The 12,330-nt window shown below is 47.8% G+C and overlaps 1 protein-coding gene across 1 annotated transcript; it reads left to right on the forward strand.

The window, feature by feature from the left end:
* Positions 1-1,382: 1,382 nt before the first annotated feature.
* LOC149352727 (uncharacterized) lies at positions 1,383-11,540 on the forward strand. The gene is made up of 5 exons (XM_089577243.1): positions 1,383-1,542; positions 6,857-6,997; positions 7,489-7,656; positions 8,681-8,779; positions 11,457-11,540. Exons 1-5 carry the CDS (start codon positions 1,474-1,476, stop codon positions 11,538-11,540), a joined length of 561 nt encoding a protein of 186 aa, XP_089433369.1. The 5' UTR covers positions 1,383-1,473.
* Positions 11,541-12,330: the final 790 nt, after the last annotated feature.

Genomic DNA, 12,330 nt, shown 5'->3' on the forward strand with positions numbered 1-12,330 from the left:
CGTCACTCCGCCCGCGTCTTCTCGCGCAGTTTTTCGCGTTTCACTGGGTGGGCCGGTGGCTAAGACCTTTCCATAGCGGGCTCCCTGGAATTAGGCGCTAGCGCAGTGGAAGCGGCAGAGGAACAGGTTTGCAACAGCCCAGAGAGGAGGCGCTTCGGCAGCTCCCTCGCCCGATGGAAAGGCATTACGAAAGGGAAAGGAAAGGTGCGAAAAGGGCGAAGGGTAAAGAATACAGTCCATATCCCACAAACGTAGATGCCTAGAAAAAAAAAATGGCTGCGGCTTAGCTCAGCTAACTCTGGTTATGCCTTTGGTATCACCTGGTTAAGCCTCGGTTTAGCTGTGGTTAGGCCTGGCTAGATACGCAGACATGCAGACATATGTCTAGGCTGGCTGTTAGACATAGACGAACACATGTTTAGGCGTTGTTTATACGTTGTCAGCGCTAACGCATGCAGCCCACGTCTCTCTCTCACCACCGCCACGTACCTCAAAGCGCGATTGTGGCGTCCACTGACCCAAGGAGCCAGTTATGCGCCCTTCCTTTCCTCAAAATCATCGGAGTCTAAAACGTTGTTAACGCCAACGCCGTGAACACAATGAACACCGACGGCCTATAGCTTCAGTACCACTTTTCTGCCGCAACGTTGTCAATGCCAACGCATGCAGCGCACATCTCTCACTACCGCCACGCAGCTTAAAGCGCGACTGAGGTGTCCACTGTCCCAAGGGGCCAGTTATGAGCGTTTCCTTTGCTTTCGAAGCTCCCGCTCTTCATCGGTTTCGTCTGCCCTTTTAGCGCGTTTACGCTTCGTATCGAATGCTAAATCACTCGCACGGTTGGCAATGTCGACTGGATGACCAGAGTCGGCCTGACGTCTGCGAGTGCCCACTCTCGAGGAAGTCGGCTCCGGCTGACTTGCTTCGTCCATAGCCAGGCACTGGATAGGCAGCGCGCAGCGGCCGCGGGGACGGTGGAGTGCGCTGCTGCAGCTGCTGCGAGCAACCTGGTACATCACGTGGTTAATTACGCAGCTCCGCTCCTTCTGTTCAAGGTCATTCGTGCAGACACAGTGAAATCGGCGCCTCTAGGCTAGTAAAGGTTCCGTCTTAAAATCGAGGAAAACAACTTGGTTGGCTAGAATGACAGCAAAATGGACGAGCAAGGATATATTAGCTGCTGGCTGAGGGCTTGCTTAGGAAAGGGAACAGAAAGTTGTCCTTATATTAGCAGAGTTCAGCCACACTGGCAGATACTGATCTGAAGTGATAGCGCGTTTCGATGGCTCGAAGTAACAACAGCGTACAAAAGTCCGGAAGAGCTGCGTGTAAAGTCTAGCGCGATAATTGCCAAAGAAACGTTTTCGGCATTTGATGTTTTGACTTTCCCAAGCATCCTTCTTTCAACGCACCGCAGCCAAGCTGTTGCTTGACTGCTGCAGCAACCCATGAAGGCAAAGAGGAAGAAGATCAATGGCCAGGCACAGGTCTACCGCCGTCGTGGGTACTCGGAGAAGGGCTTCCTCCGTCCGCCGTACAAAAGTAGGTATTGCCCTATTGATCAGTTGTAAACGTCGCTGCTACACGCCGAACTCTAACAGAGCGCCGCTTGGCATTGATCGCGGGGGGATGGCAGTGGTGGTGATGGCATAGGGGTACCGTAATGTTTTCCTCGGTGCTGATTAATCTGATTAAATGTATTCCTTGAATTACTGAAATCGGAGCATTTTAAACGAAAATTATTCCACGTAGAAAATTTGAAATAAAGAGAAGGACGCAAACTTCACTCGCCCATTTTACTCAAGCTCCCCCACCCCCCCCACCTCCCGGCCTAGCCTTGCCTCCTGTCCGCCTATTCTTTTCACATTTTGGGGCAAGGTGTGTTGACTGAGGAGCTTTAGTGTCGACTCGCTTTTCTTTTTTGATGCCTTGTTGTGGTTTGAACAACAGCGCTCACCGTGAGCCCGCGCAAATTTGAAACTGTCACTCAAAAGTGGGCTGGTCAAATGTTTAGGGGAATCCCCCAAGGTGGAGTAGATTTGTGATAAGGGAGTAATTACTCATTGGCATCCACCCGAGCGCAGCCATACGGCTAGAAAGGAAAGCTATACAGCTTTCTCAGAAACTTCGTAGTTAAAGAAAAATTCGTCCTGGTCCGGGGTTCGAACCCAGGACCACCGCTACACCGGAGCATCGCTCTACAAATTGAGCTAACCAGGACGGCAAGCTTATGGTAGGGCGAGAGCGAATTGATCAATAACTCGAAGTGGGAACAGTGTTGGTCAAATGTTTAGGGGACCCCGGACCAGGACGAATTTTTCTTTAACTACGAAGTTTCTGAGAAAGCTGTATAGCTTTCCTTTGTAGCCGTATGGCTGCGCTCGGGTGGATGCCAATGAGTAATTACTCCCTTATTACAAATCTACTCCACCTTGGGGGATTCCCCTAAACATTTGACCAACATTGTTCCCACTTCGAGTTATTGATCAATTCGCTCTCGCCCTACCATAAGCTTGCCGTCCTGGTTAGCTCAATTGGTAGAGCGACTGCTCCGGTGTAGCGGTGGTCCTGGGTTCGAACCCCGGACCAGGACGAATTTTTCTTTAACTACGAAGTTTCTGAGAAAGCTGTATAGCTTTCCTTTCTAGCCGTATGGCTGCGCTCGGGTGGATGCCAATGAGTAATTACTCCCTTATTAAAAAGTGGGCTGGAGTCGACTTCTGTCGCATTCATGTAAACGCGGCTTTTCACTGCTTCATTTCAGTTTATGCGCCGTGCGAAAAGCTTAAAGCACTCGTAGAAATAATAATTTGGATCCATTTCGTGTGCATAAAGGAACTAGGTTCAAACTGGACGCCCAATCAATCAGAAAGGCAGTGCCCAACCTGGGTGCCACCTCATTGCCGCTGCCGAAAATCGCCGCTGCGTTGCGACACCATCGGATTGAAATGACCATTTCTGGGGAAGATTAAAAAATGAAATGGTATGATTTTGGCGGCCTCTTTTGACGCTCGGGCATCGCATATCCCTTACTTTGGTTTGGTTTGGTTTATGGGGTTTAACGTCCCAAAGCGACTAAGGCTATGAGAGACGCCGTAGTGAAGGGCTCCGGAAATTTCGACCACCTGGGGTTCTTTAACGTGCACTGACATCGCACAGTACACGGGCCTCTAGAATTTCTCCTCCAAAGAAATTCTAGCCGCCGCGGCCGGGATCGAACCCGCGTCTTTTGGGTCAGCAGCCGAGCACCATAGCCGCTGAGCCACCGCGGCGGCTATCCCTTACTTTGCATACAAAGAATAAATACCTTATGCTTGATTAAAGTCTCGGGGCCCCTTTAAAGGTGCACTGAAGAGGATTCTGAACTTGTCTTTTTGCCGCGGAAACTCGATCTTCACGTTCCTGGCTTTCTTAGAAACCTCGATTTATTGCCCTGTGTGGCCGATTTCCCTAATTAAATCGAATTAACGTCCGGCTCCCGCCTTTTTTTTTTTTTAATTCTGCCGTGGGCAGAGTTGACCGACGCGTGAAGTGCCTTTCAGCCAGCTCCATGAAGGCTTTGCTTTCGCTTTATTTTGTTTTTTAGGTTTCCATGAATAAATAGTTTCATTCGCAGATAATATAGCCGCAAAATAAGCCCGAAGAAAAAAAATACGCGCGGTCTATTTGCTACTACGGACTACTACGTATTACTCCGCCGATGGCAGAGCGGCAAGCCGCCACGGGACTGCAGGTGAAAGGCGCTCCACGCGTTGGTCGACTCCGCCCACCGTACGCGGCAGAATTAAAAAAAAAAGGCGGAAGCCGACGTTAATTCAATTTAATTAGGGAAGTCGGCCACACAGGACAATAAATCGAGGTTTCTAAGAAAGCTCGGAACGTGTCGATCGAGTTCCCGCGGCAAAAAGACAAGTTCAGATTCCTCTTCAGTGCACCTTTAAAGGGGCCCAGAAACACAATCTTAGTTAACTGTTTTGCCTGTTGATTGCATACAGTGAGTTATAATGGTGCTATTAGCGTCGGTAATACCGCGTACATTCCGTTTTTTAATATTTTAATGTCCTCCCAAAAACAACTTCATGGCTCTGATGGTGTCGCCACACAGTGGCGGGTTTTTAGCAGCGGATATGACATCACCTGGCGCCAGCTTGATGACCGGACAAACAGTAAATATACTGCAAATTATGTGAATAAATAGAGACACATTTAGTCACCTGTCTGCGTTTTATATTAGATCAACAAAAACAACTTGCTTGTCTTAGATAAAAGCCCTGCAAAGCAAGTAAAATAAAAATACACCACCAAGGGCGCTCTGGCATGAAAACAACGCTGCCAGTCTCAGCAAGAACGAGTTACAGAGAGCAGGCAACCATGGAGTACAAACTTCCGCGACGTGCTCTGGCTGGCTGTTTTGATTGGTTGCGCCAGGTGCCGTCATTGGGAGAGCGAAATAGGAGTGGGAAGCCCCGCCAAAATCGAGTTGAGGGCAGCGTTTTATTTGCTTGTATTTTGAAATTTCTTCACTGAATAAAATCTCGTTTCTGTACATCGATTCCTGCAATTCTTTTTAAGTCAGCATCTGTGTGACATAAATAACCCACCTGAAGTATAGCCGGTATTCCCCCAGGCAATGTTTCGAAGCCCCTTTAAGGAACACTCAGGGAATCTCTGCCCAAGTTTTGTTCTCGGTAAAAATCGGTTCTGTGGCTCTGTCTGGCTATGCTGGCGTAAGTCCGGTGGGAAGAGACATTGTTATTGGCGCAAAAACTGGATGTAAAAATTTCCTATCAGCTCGATTCCAACTCGCCTCCGTTCCAGAGGACTCCGTGATCACCGTTCGGAAGACAATGGCGATGTTGCTTATACTCAGGGATCTGCGAAAGAAAATTAAAAAAAAAAAAACACTGCCTCGACGCTCTGCAGTTTACATACGGAACCGGCCGGGGCTGGCGAAATCTAGGTTTAATTTTTCCAACCTTTCCTAATTTACGCAAACTCCGTTCTCAGTGAAAATGGCGTCCTTGTCATTAGGACGCTGCAACCTATCGATGGAAGCCAAGTTCAGTTTGTCCTCAGTATCCGGTTAGGTTGCAGGCTGGGTGAGCGTTACATTATGTGTAACAACACTTTCTCCGCCCGCGTATTTTCTAATTGAAAGAAAATCCTACCACTGTCTCAGAAGGCCACTGTCCTCTAAAATCTTCAAGAGCAGCTTGATTTGCTACCGCGCGCGCTGTCATTTCGTGCATCATAGGGGAACACAATGTGAACGCCTGTGCCCAATGGCGCATTCCACTTCCTGCGATTGCGCAGTAATGTCTCGCGCTTTTCACAAAAGCAATGGGCCTAATAGGAATTTCAGAGACTGTTGTACACCTCCCCACAACAGCACACTTCGCGAACACAGAGGTAACGCGGCACGGGTGCCATCGTAGTCTACTTCTGATACTTCTGAATACGTAGATCGATCAGATTCTTGATAGTGACGGTTAAATGTTCATCTACATCGCACAGTTATGAATTAGGCCGTAGTTCACCTCATAGAGCGTGAAATGCGACTAAGGATAGATGCGTTAAGGACAAGGGGCAAGCGCAAGTTATGATATCCTATAGCTGAAATCGGGGAGGGGAAATGGTCTTGGGAAGGTCATGTAATGCGTAGAACAGATAACCAGCGCTCTGATCTGGTAACAGAGTGAACAACAAGCTACGGGAAGCGTCACCGGCTGCGTCAGAGGGTCAGGTATCGAGATTAGATTAAGATATTTGCTGAGATAGCGTGGCCAGGGCTCGCGCGGGAGATTGCTAACTGGAGAACAGCGTGGTAGTAGGCTTTGGTGGTGATGACTGTATATGATCGTGGCGGTTGGGTTTAGCTGCGACGAAGACGGCCCGAAATAGCCTTTATGACCGCCAATACTATGGGATGCACCCGCGGAAGCAGAACGCCATGCAGTTTGCTCTCTCTCTTTTATTTTTTTTTATGTAGTAACTTTTGCGATGCTCATAAAAACAAGGGGCAGCGCTACGACACCTTTTATGTCGTTTTGTTATTGAGTGGCTCCCAAAGAAAGCGATATTTTAGGTCGGCACCATCAATTTATTTCTCCCTTGCATGTTGCATGCATGCAGCTATCAAGGAAGACATATGCATGCGTAGGTTACAGTTTTCATTGTCTCTACGACGACTAATAAATATTAGCTAATTAACGCAGTAGACCCCCGCCGCGGTGGCTCAGTGGTTAGGGCGTTTGACTGATCTTCTCGATGACGCGGTTCGGTCCCGACCACGGCGGCCGCGTTTCGATGGGGGCGGAACGCAAGGCGCCCGTATACTGTGCGATGTCAGTGCACGTTGAAGTACCCCAGTTGGTAACATTAAACCGGAACCCTCCACTACAGCGTCCCTCGTAGCCTATATCTCGATGGAACGTTAAACCTTGCATACCATACCATACCATACCATACCATACCATACCATACCATACCATACCATACCATACCATACCATACCACACCACACCACACCACACCACACCACACCACACCACACCACACCACACCACACCACACCACACCACACCACACCACACCACACCGTACCGTACCGTACCGTACCGTACCATACCGTACCATACCATACCATACCATACCATGCCGTACCATACCATACCATACGATGCCATACCATACCATACCATACCATACCATACCATACCATACCATACCATACCATACCATACCATACCATACCATACCATACCATACCATACCACTTACTGTCTACCGCATGGATAATCCATCTTCATGTAATAAAAGCATTCGAGTATATATGCTTCCCTCCTTATTCGTCTAGCCCCAGCAACCGAAGAAAGATGAAGGGCCGCCGATCATTCCGCCTGATGTTGTCCTCTGGGCTGCGGCACAGTCAGACTACATTGGCTTCAACCCATGGTTTGCCACCGGCGTTGTAGGTATGATCCATGTGGCTGAAACGGTGAGTTTTTTGGTAGAATTTCTTTTCTGGCTTTTAGCGGCTAATATAGAACTTGGAGTCTAGTCTTCTATAGATGGCCTCTTTACCTGATGCTGCAATAATCGCGAGCTTGCTGCGAAGACTGGCAGAAATATATTTTAATTAGTCTGCGGCTTCCGGGCTTCGTTCCTGTACTGTTAAAAAAACAAAGTCAACCCTTAACTCGCTTGGTCGAAACGCATGAATAGATTTAAAAACAGGGGGAGTAGAAAGGAATGTGCTCCTTATCAATCAAAAGCAAAACCAGAAATTTTCTGCGAAGAAACCAGTGTCTTTATTTTTTACATATGTAGCACCGTCTTGGAGCCGATGACGCCTCCTTAATTACCGCAAACAATGTCACAACAAAACGGTGCATCTCTGAGACGCTGCAAGCACGAAGCACTTTTGCGGTCTTCCAGCAGCCTTCCTTTCGCGTCCTCTTTCTAAACACCGCTGCCTTGCCACTGCAGGTGTTGGGCTTCACTGCCCTGGCACTGCTGATGTTCTCCCCCGCGCTGGGCCTGGCCAATCGGACGCTGCTGGTGACGTCCTTCTGCATGAGCTACACGTCGCTACTGATGCTGCTGGGCTCCATGTCTTCGCCCTTCACGGACACCTACATGCCGTTGTCGCTTTACGTAAGTACTGCCACTGGGGAAGTGCAGAAAAGTTTCCAGAGGGAATGATCATCGCCGCGGGCGCGTAGCTCGCAAACCGACATATCTGAGCTGCACCCAGCTGTTACCACCTATGTTTTCGAAATAGTTATCTAATTTCACAGTGCGCCTATGAGGTCATCCCTTCGTTAGCAAAAACCAAACACATTCCAGAACATAACATGCAAGTATGAAACGTTATTTCAGAGCCGGTGTACTTTTAAAACGCAACAATATGTGAGTGAGGGAGATAGCCCCTGGTGGGGGTATCCGGCAGGAACGCGGCGCATAGAAACAGATGTAAACAAAGCATTCCAAAACTGTTTTCTAATTTCGCAGTGCACCTGTGAAGGCGGCCTTTCGTTAACAGCTGGCGAGTGCTTTTAAGAAGAGCATGAAAAAGTATGCAACGTCCTTTCGGAGCTGATATCCTTTGACAATGTCACAATATATATGTGTTGTGATGTCGGAAATGCCCACAACAGGCGCTCTGTCAGCTGTGTGTTTCTTTGCATCGTACTTGTGCTTTTGGTGGAGTCTGGCATGCTGCCGCATGCGCTACATTTGCTCCCCAATACAGCCGTTGAAACTAGATCATACAACTCTACGCGAAAAGCAGCTCTCAAAAGCATGATAAACGAACGAAAGCGAACCGCGCACTGACGGCGCAGATGACAACCCCGGGCGCCTCCGACATCCGCGAGCGCCCCCTATGTTTTTTTACAAACACGGTGCTGCCATCGTGCTGCTCTATAGAAAACGCGGAATTTGAGTTCACTGGAACGCGTAAATTTTTCGCATGGTCATCCTGTGTGTTTCATCGCCCAATCTATTACTGCATGCATTTCTGCGCGTGCAACTGGCGAATGACTTGTGAGGGAATAATGCGGGAGAATTTAAAAGTTCTTGTGTTAGGATCGTGGCGCAGCGCTGCCACTGAGTTGAGCCAGGTAGGACTGAATATCGTTTGATTGCTCATTCTCATCTCCCGTTGGTGCTTGCGCAGTTCTTCCTATTCCACCTGATGGCCATCATCTTCTACTCAGGCTCGGCCTTTTACACCTTCTGGAAGTCCGGCGACGACACCCTCAGCAAGCTCGCTGCGGTTCGTGCTGTCACCAAAACGCTCTGCTCATTCTGGCACCGCCTTGTTTTAATTTGATGGTGGCCACTAGCTAGCCGTAGGAGTCTGTTTTGTTCAAAGTTGCCTTCAGAACACGGTGACTCGTTTTAAGCAGCCTTAAGCGGCGAAGCGAAGAAGTAGGTGAGTTGGGATCCATTAATTTTTTTTCGAGCGCACAAAGATGCGAGCAAGAGACAGTAAGGACGCCACAGGCGGCGTCTTTCAACTGAAGATTTATCGAAAAACATGAATTACCGGCAGTAAAAAACAAATCAAGCAGACAGACTACTCGAATGTGAGCAGCGCTACAGCTGTGCCTGCATGAGTGAAAGCGGTTGCGAATGATTAAGAAAATCTAGTTCATGTTTTGTTTACACGATTGAGGTGCGGCGAACGCAGTGATCAATGTGCTTTTACAGTACGCAGAGTCTCTGCTTTTTTGCCTGTGCTTTCTTCAGTGTGCCTCATGAGGACGGAAGTATTAGCAAAATCAGGAGTGCGACCATACGATCGACGACTTGATAAATGCGAGCTTGGTGTGCCTTTCACTATTTAAAAGGGTCTTTCAAATGGACATTGACGCAGCGTCCCGTATGACCAGTTTACATTCTACAACAGGACAGAGCAAGTTAAACTTACCCTGCGCAGCTCCGAGTGAAACGGATGGAGTTTTTGCGCCGTAGGTTCCCGCCGGTCTTAGCTCTTTGCTGTAGGGACGTTAGCAGTTAGGTTTTTAAGACAACGATCGACAAGTCGACGCAGTATTTGTTACAAGCTTTCAGAGAGAAATCGCGGCCTGAGTTTTCCATTTCTCAAACCTGCAAGGACTACAGTCTATAACTCATCCTGTCTTATAATCAATTTGGCTGGATGTTCACACTGCAAAACCTTAAAGTTCAGCGCACTATGACGTTGTTAAAGAAGATTTTTCCAAGTCGTCGTTGCCTTTGACTCCGTGAAAATTGTGCGTTCTCTGTGTGTTTACTATTTTTCACGCTCATGTTGAAAGACTGCAGTCTGCTGGATTTTCTTTTAGTTTCTTTGTCTGTGCCACTAACCGCTTCCTTCGAAAAATAAAAACAGATGGTTATGTAAAAATACCGAAAACTCCGTTTCACATTTGAGAAGCGTAAAAATATGGTCTTTATTATGTACTTTCACGCAGTATCCCATTGTCTTTATACTGCAATGTCCACTGAATGGAAGTGTCTAGGTTGTTTTTTCAGAAGGGTTAACTCTTGCAGTCAGTTATTTTGCAGCATGCCTTCGGCATCTCTGCGGCTGACACAATGACTTCGCTTTGGAAAATGTGCTGGGAAATGCGTTTTGTGCAACTGTGAGGATCTTATGTTCTTCTGCGAGCAGAAACGAAAACTGTTGGCATTGGTACCGTATGTATCGTGCATAATGTGCAGGCCTCTGCAGGGTTAAGAAGATTGATTATAAATACGGGGTATACATAGTCTTTTCTTCGAAAAAAAGAGAGAAAAGATTGCTAATCTCTGTTCAGCTATTCAAGTAGCTGAGAGCGGCGCGGGCCGATGGGGCAAAAATTGTCAAGTTAAGCATGTCACTTTTCTCATCCAGTGTCATATGGAGGTATTTTTTCAGCTTCTTCTGTCCTGTACTTTAGTGGAGCGGGCGAGGTTACTTTCAACCTCAATCTACTTTCTGTCCTATGGTGAACCGGCGGCGCGGTCTGGGTACTTATATTCTTCTTTCTTTTTCTTGCCCATTCTAATATATATGTCCTGTGGTGAAACCTCTAATGGTCAGACAGGACGCTGCGTCAATGTCCGCTTGAAAGAACGTTTCAGTTTTTTTCTAACGCGCGCGGAACTCTCATTTATCAAGTTGTTGCCCCTCGTGTGGTTGTGCGTCTGGCTGCTTTTTTCTCTTTCCGGAAAATAGAGGGAAATTTGCCCACCAAAAAAAATTTCGGAAGCTGGGGAGGAACTCTCACGACGCGTGTGTAAGTCACTGGACTAAGGCACATTGGCAAAAGTTATTGGAAGAGTAGTTCACAGTTGGTAGCGAGGTGCTGGAAGTGGTAAGAAATTACGTGTACTTAGGGCAGGTAGAGGCCGCTGATCCGGATCATGACAGGGAAATAACTAGAAGAATCAGAGTTGGGTGGAGCGCATATGGCAGGTTCTTTCAGATCATGAATGGCAGTTTACCGATACTCCTCAAGAGAAAAGTATTCAACATCTGTAACTTACCGGTGCTCACCTATGGGGCAGAAACGGGGAGGCTAACGAAAAGGGTTCAGCTTAAGTTAAGGACAACGCAGCGATCTATGGAAAGAAAAATGGTAGGTGTAACGTTAAGAGACCGCAAGCGGGCAGAGGGGGTCAGGGAACAAACGCGGATTAATGACATCCTAGTAGAATTCAAGAGGAAGAAGAGGGCTTGGGCAGGGTATGTAATGTGAAGTCAAGGTAACTGCCGGTCTTTAAGGGTAACAGTGGATTCCAAGAGAAGGCAAGCGTAGCAGGGGGCGCCAGAAAGTTAGCTGGGGGGATGAGATTAACAAGTTTGCGGGGATAGGGTCGCAGCAGCTGGCAAAGGACAGGGTTAATTGGAGAGACATGGGAAATGCCTTTGCCCTGCAGAGGGCGTAGTCAGGCTGATGATGATGATGATTTCTCTTTCGCAGGTCGCTGGTGCGTTCGCCGGATACAGTCATTACCTGCACGCGCAGCGCTGCTTCGTCAGGGTTTTCAATCAGCCAGAAGACTAACGCTCTTTTTCGAACACAAGTCTTCGCAAAGCCTGGTCAACGAGGACGTTTAACGCCTGTTCGCTGTCAATTCATAGAATAGCGTTAGTTTCGTGTGAATTTTCGAATGTTTCATTTTCACATCGCTGAATGAGAGAATTTTCGTTAGCTCTGAGAAGCTCTCCCCGAGTGAAGCGCACTCGTAGCTTTTGTGTTCTGTCAGCCTTTCAGATTCAAAATACTGTATTTTCTGCGTTGTTCCTCGTTCTCAGTTGTACAAATGAAACTCAGTATTGCGATGTTACAAGTGATAACGTGCTGTAGTGCATGTGTTCTTGCTGGGTATTTGACCAGTTGCCATGCTATTCTGATATTTTACGAGTTCAATTTCTCGCGATTTCATCCCGTTCCAAATTTTCGCGGAACACGGGCTCGATACCCTCCGCCGTGGTCGCATTTCGATCGAAGCGAAACGCACAATCCTTGGTGTACTGCTTGAGATCATACCAGGTTGTCGAACGTAATTCCGAGCCTCCACTACAACGCATAGCCCACAGTGTTGCTTTGGCAGGTGAAGTCCCATTAAATCTCATACGTTGAATGCGGGCTTAGAACAAGCTTGTCGCTATGGGAAGACATGCAAATGGGTTAGCTCGGTGCGCGATACTTTGCCAATTCGACACTGGTGGTTATACGTGCTGGTTTTGATGTACAATTCCAACTGTAGGATCCCCCCCCACACTACCCCTATCAAGGGCCAAGCGCATACACATACAAAAAGTGGTGCATGTTGCGGGTATAAAACTATATT

The sequence above is a fragment of the Amblyomma mixtum genome, chromosome 3, assembly GCF_055824585.1.
Source record: "Amblyomma mixtum isolate Tamu chromosome 3, ASM5582458v1, whole genome shotgun sequence".
NCBI classification, from domain to species: domain Eukaryota; kingdom Metazoa; phylum Arthropoda; class Arachnida; order Ixodida; family Ixodidae; genus Amblyomma; species Amblyomma mixtum.

What these genes read in the sequence shown, in the direction of transcription:
- LOC149352727 (XM_089577243.1), top strand. Translation starts at nt 1,474, where the DNA reads ATGGCCAGGCACAGGTCTACCGCCGTCGTGGGTACTCGGAGAAGGGCT. An exon ending in CCTCCGTCCGCCGTACAAAA is followed by an intron (nt 1,543 to 6,856) that starts GTAGGTATTGCC and finishes TTATTCGTCTAG; the next exon opens with CCCCAGCAACCGAAGAAAGA. An exon ending in CCCTCAGCAAGCTCGCTGCG is followed by an intron (nt 8,780 to 11,456) that starts GTTCGTGCTGTC and finishes TCTCTTTCGCAG; the next exon opens with GTCGCTGGTGCGTTCGCCGG.